Here is a 6,000-nt window from a genome sequence, read left to right on the forward strand (position 1 = left end):
CGTCGCCGACATCCTCCGCGACTGGGCCGAAGATCGTGATCGCGATCTGCGCGAGCGCGACGAGATTGGCGCGGCGATAAGAACGTCCGGCGCTAGCGGAGACAACGAGGCCGCGGGCTCGATGAGCAAGCGTCTACGGGTCAAACGCAGCATCGAGGGCCTCCTCCTCCGCCACTCGAGCTCGCAGCAGTTTTCTCAACCATCGCCCACAACCTCAGAACACCCGCACATTTCTCAACTAGACCTCACTTCCTCGCCCAAACCCCTGGGCGAATACACGTTTTACCCCACGTCCGGCGCCAGCGTGGAGGAGTTTCAGGGCACCGAGTCCCGCCGGCCGTCCCTGCCCCAAATCCACGAGCATGGTCACCACACCGTCCCATTACCTCACTTCCGCACCAAGAAGTCCCGCCGTCCGCGAAGCGCGGGCACCGACGCCGAAGACCAACCGCTGCAGAGCACCGGCCGCAAGTTGGGCACCAAGTACTCGCTCATGAACATGCTCCGCAAGAGCACAGAGACGCCCGATGAATCGCCCAAGCCGTCCCTGTCTCCGATCCCCAGGACCGCCCCTCTCCCAGGCACCTCGCCCAGCGCGGTTGAGCTGCACCACGCGCTGTCCAATGAGCGCCTCCGGGCCCGGGATCGGTCCGGTTCCGGTTCCGGCTCGGCCGCATCGGCCTCGGCCTCGGCATCTTCCCGGCCGGGCCATCGCATCCTCCTGGGACACGGCCGCTCTTCCTCTGGGGGACAGTCGTCGCCTCATGTCCACCCGCCGCCTTCGTCTTCCTACCATAGTTCGTCATCTCCGTTAGCCCAGCCCGCTCGATTACGCTTCGATAGTACGTCGACGAACAACTCCGCTGTCTCACTCGTACCTGGCCGGCGACCCCTTGGTCCGGGCTCCGGCCTAGGTCTCGGCCTGGGCTTGCGGGCGTGCAGCAGCGCGAATTCGCTCGGGAGGCACGATCGACGGGGATCGAGTACGGAGCGGCATGCCGCCGCTGGTGGTGCGGGTCACCACATGCCCGACAGCGCGCCGCCGGGCGTGGGCTCGTTCGACAAGCGGCACGGGGCTTACATCACGGAAGAGCCGGCCTTCCTCGGCGAAGAAGACGGCGAGGACGCGGGTGACGAAGACGAGGAAGAGGACGAGTACGGAGAGCCGCTCGACACGCTCGCCGAGACGTCGCGCATCCGTGCGCGATTTGCGCACAGGACGCGCATGCGCGGGCGCTCGATCGGCAGCTCGACATCGTCTCTGTCCCCCATCCTGTCGCCTGGCGCGATGCCTGACGCGTCGGGTGCTGGCACGGGCCCTAGCGCGAGCGCATCTGGCACACCCAATCGTGAGGTGGAGGGCACCGAGTTTCCGTTCAGCATTACGCAGCCTCCGCCAGCGGACGAGGAGCCGGAAGCGAAGCGCCTTGGCGTGCCGGCGCAGAGCGAGGCGGAGAACCGCATGCGGGGCGGCTCGGTCAGCAGCATGAGCACGTCCACGAGCGCGGGCGGCGTGGCGACCCCCGCCCCCGCTACACGCCTTCCCCTTCCGGTTCCGCGCAAGTTTTCGCTCGAGTCGATCGCGCAGGGCGTACCGATGCCGGACGCGGGCTCGGAAGGGAGGGAAGGCCAGGCGGCGGCGGACGTGATATTGGGCGGAAAGAGGGGTGGTCCCCGACCCAGCTTTTCGAGCGTGGTCTCGCAGGCGTCGGCATCCTCCAGCCGCCCGTCGCTGTCGTCTGGCTTGGCGCACCTTCATCATCGCCACGGGAGGAGACCGTCCCATCCTCGGGCGGCCGCCCTCGGCATCGATCTCAGCGAAATCTCGAGCAGGCAAGAGGCCGAGGCGCTCGTGTTGCGTGCCGAGCGCTCAATTCTCGATCTCGACCTCGACGCGGACGGGGCCTCTCCCGACGTCGAGAACGATGGCCCGATGAAGGAGTGGGGCATGAGCCCTCTCAGTGCCCGCCTTGCTGCCTATGGCGAGAGCTTGGCGATTCAGCGTATGATGCAGCAGGAGGAGCAGGAGCGTCTCGGTGAGGAGAAGATGAAAAACCACCGCGACAAGCAGGAAGCACGGTCTTTGCGTCCAACCGCGGTATCATTGGAGAGACAGTCTAGCCTCGACGCCAAGACATCTGTTACAAGGAAGAAGAGAAGAGCGCCAAAGATGAAGCGTCCGCATACGAGTGGGGCTACCGACCAAGGTTGGGACAACAGTGAGTAGACGTTACCTTTAGCCTTGACTACATACGCTGATAACGTGTGCTTAGCCTGGCAAACCCAGCTCAGCGCGTCTTCAGGCAGCGGGTCTGGCTCGCGTGTCAGGCACCTTCCCTTCAGGTCCATATCCTACACCATCACCGCGGAGAAGTCGACGATCAGCGACGATGAACAGGAGTTGTATGACGACGTTCCAGACAGCGCTGATACCGGTATCACTATCGTCGAGACCTGCCCGACGCCGATACAGACGCCCATCGAGCCCACAGGCTTCCGCAAGGCTGTCTCCGCCGAGATGGAGCGCACGCACTCTAGCTCGTGCCCCAACTCAAACTCGCCCTCCCCCGCTCGTCCTCTCACGCCCGACATCTACTACAGCGACGAGGGCTCGACGATTGGCGTCCCGCTGTCGCGCGTGTCGACGGCGCCACTGCCGAGCAGCACGCCGGGCGTGAGCGAGCTCGGTGAATTCTTCGCGCCCTCCCATCCGTCGTCTTCCGGCCGACGCGATCTCGGCGTCCAGGCGAAACACCACGCGAGCGTTAACAAGCTTGCACGCATGGGATTCTCGGGCCCGGCAGTGACCGGCGCCGCGCAAGCGAAACCCAAGTTTGGAGGATTCAGAAGCCTGGTGCAATCGTTGAAAGGCAGATCGTGAGCGTCTCGGCGACGCTCTACGACTGGCCTCGTTCTGCCCACATGTTACATCTTCGCGATCTCTCTTCCCACACACCCAAGCATTTCACCCCTCGTCAAACTGTTCCACTTTTCACCCGTCGTTCTGCAAACACGCACGCATTTGTGTCATAGCGCTGTCCATCCGAACACTCCCATTTGTTGTTCTCCAGCAATGTGTTATTTACTACTCCCCCCTTACCGCTACTCGGTTATCCCGCTCGTGTTGTTCGCGACGCCTCTCCAGTTGCGCGCTTTTCTCCGAGTTTGTATCGGTTACAAGGGCACACCTATGTACTCTTCCCCTGTTTGTACTAGATCGGCAATGTCTGTATAGTAGAAGTCACTGGATCAAGCGACAAAAGCATTTCTTGAGTGTCAGAATATGCATTTTGGGGGTAAATGGCACGCGAATCAACACGATATCCTCATGATTTCATCTTGACTACAATCTAGACGTGATACAGGTAATATCCGACATGCGCAACTTCCCTTCACCTCATCCACTCCGATGGTTTCGTGCCGTATCGTTCCATAATACAATTTGTATGTGCAGTGAGTTCGTTGGTCAATCGTCATTCAGGCAGCCAATGCGGCCGCGAGCAACTTGGAGAAGATCGGAGTGCCGAGCCCTGTTAATGGGTCCCATCCTGTCGCCGCCGTGAACGCAGACTGTCGCAAGCAGTCAGTCGTGAACGTCATATCTCCCAGGAAAACGTGCGCTTACCGCTGTGCTGGGACAGGTGAATCCGGTGTTCTTCCCGATGGTGATGTCGGTGAAAGCGCTCGAAGCCGACGAGTAGATGAAGGGGTTCAAGAAGCCAAGAACGGGTTTCCCGGCAGCGAGAAGCTGGTCATTGATCAAAGCGATGATGCTCGCAAAGCTCGGCGACGATGCGGACGTGCCGCCAACAAGGCCGGTCTCGCCTCCGGAGACAACCTCGAAGTTCCAACCTTGCAGGGCAACCTATCCACCGAGAGATCAGATTATAACTCGTATAATGTCGAAGTATCCACTGACGTCTGGGTATCCACGGCCGGTCTTACTGAACACGCCGGCGAAGTTGGACGGGAGGGCGTTGAGGAACGCGGGTACTACCGTCGCCTGGTACGAAGGGCGCGCAAATACAGCTGAGAACCCACCGCCGGTGAAGTTGATCGCCCGCTCAGGCTGCACGCCAATGGTGGAGCCAACAGAGGTTACGAACGGGCAGCTGGCCGGGAACACGGGGATGAAGGTGTTGGAGGTGCACTGGTCCAGACTGTCGTGGTTGCCGCGAACGCCACCGTCGCCCGACGCGTTGATCACGGAAATACCGCGAGCGCCGAGTGCCATGTACGCGTTGCAGATCTTCCTGTACAAAACAGTCAATATGCTTCCGGTGAGCGCCTGAGAAACCCCGAGAACGTACGTTGCCGTGCTCGCGGAGATGGAATTCTCGTTGGTACCGTAGGAGGTAGTCATCACCGAAGGGGGATTTGCGACGCTTTGCAGGAAAGTTGCCGTGTCCAAGAGTGCAGTCAAGAAGTTCGAGTTGCCGTTTGAGAGGAAGGTAACGGGAACGCCTGTGGCTACACCGATGGTGTACTCCGTGTCAAGGTTAGCCTCGGTTCTGAAATATCGCGGATGATTAGTGTATCGTCAGATGGAATAGTGACACGTGCATACCCAGCATCGGCCGCGGCTTGGGGGTTGGTACCGCCGTCTACGGTTCCGAGAGTGAAAGTCGTCGCGGAGTTTATATCAGGCCGGAATTGCTTGAGGAAAGACTGATAGACGGCGGTTGTTTTCAGTCCCACAGCATCATGGCCCCGCTGAAGGCTGCTTACCGAGATATCTGCCTTTTGAGCAAACTGCTGGACGTAAGCCGTCACGAGAAGAGTGTTGCTCTTGTCCGTCGCTGGCGCGGCGGGAATCCCATAGATATCCTGGAGACAAACCGGGGTGATCGTGGAGTTGCAGGACGCAGGGATGGCTCGCTTATCAGGCGTAGCGATGGGTCTGGGCACGAGACGAGGGTTCGGGTCCTCGAACGAGGTGGTGGGGTGAATGGTGTCAATGTGGCCAACGAGCTCCGACGGGATAGAAACGGACAAAGTCCGCACCAACGGCTCGGAGATATCCTCGTGGGTGAAGGTTTGGAACGATGCGCCGAAAAGGGTGTTTGCATGCCCAACAGTTGTCGTGAAGGACACCCAGTCGCCGTTAGGAGACACCACTGACGTCTCCAGGTTGTTGGCCTGAGCAAATGCGTTGAATGCGGCAACGGTTGCGTCGGAGGGCGCGACAAACGACTTGACCTCGTCTATGCAGTAGCTTCAGCAGACGGTCGCAATCAAACATAATGTGACCTACCAGCCGAAAGCCATTGTCTGAAGTCCTGGCTGCCGGGTGTGCTGATCGACATCACCTTGCTTTGTAGACCCGCGATGTTGTTGGACGCGAGTCCGACACGCAATGTGATGGTCTGATCGGCAGGGGCAGCGCCCTTGCTGACGAATCCGCTTGGGGGCGAAGACCGACCCTCATGAAACACGAGGGACGCCGATACGCACGCAGCGGCAGAGACGAGGGCAAGGAGCTTGGACAGAGCCAGCATCGTGCTTCAGTAAGACCCCAACGTCCTCACTGTCCGACATCGTCCGCAATTTCACGATTTTATAGTCGGGGGTGAAGCAGAGGTTGAGATAAGGCCAATAATAGCTCACGCGAGCATGCTGTTCATTTGGAGTTTCTGGATCGCGAGTGAGAGACCGGCGTGCAGTACGGTATGCCGAGCACACGCACTCAGGGAGGACGTTCCCATAAGAAGGCAGAAGGATTGAATTCGTTTGCCAGATATAGGACCACGCATGGCGTGGCAGCTTCCGGGTAGCCGCAGCAAGTAAGCTGAGATCGGCGCTGAGGGTACGTTGTTGGTCGTTAGAGCAGTTCCATGGAGGTCATGGGAAGATGGTGGGAAGGCGTAGTAGTTACAGCAACGCCGACGAAGTTGCTTATTTCTCTCACGACCCGCAACCGCCTTCTATCTTCGCATTGCGCACCTACGCAGTGAGAGGTCCATGCGACTGAAAGCAGAGATACAGATTACCGAGTGCGTG

At 59.8% G+C, this 6,000-nt stretch overlaps 1 protein-coding gene across 1 annotated transcript; it reads right to left on the bottom strand.

The window, feature by feature from the left end:
- Positions 1 to 3,437: 3,437 nt before the first annotated feature.
- PUNSTDRAFT_83848 (family S53 protease-like protein) lies at positions 3,438 to 5,559 on the bottom strand. Its single transcript, XM_007381438.1, has 7 exons — positions 5,255 to 5,559; positions 4,729 to 5,204; positions 4,568 to 4,668; positions 4,311 to 4,511; positions 3,920 to 4,253; positions 3,626 to 3,865; positions 3,438 to 3,570 (listed from the first exon to the last, which is right to left on the bottom strand). Exons 1-7 carry the CDS (start codon positions 5,496 to 5,498, stop codon positions 3,478 to 3,480), a joined length of 1,689 nt encoding a protein of 562 aa, XP_007381500.1. The 5' UTR covers positions 5,499 to 5,559; the 3' UTR covers positions 3,438 to 3,477.
- Positions 5,560 to 6,000: the final 441 nt, after the last annotated feature.

This window comes from Punctularia strigosozonata (genome assembly GCF_000264995.1).
Source record: "Punctularia strigosozonata HHB-11173 SS5 unplaced genomic scaffold PUNSTscaffold_3, whole genome shotgun sequence".
Lineage (NCBI taxonomy): Eukaryota > Fungi > Basidiomycota > Agaricomycetes > Corticiales > Punctulariaceae > Punctularia > Punctularia strigosozonata.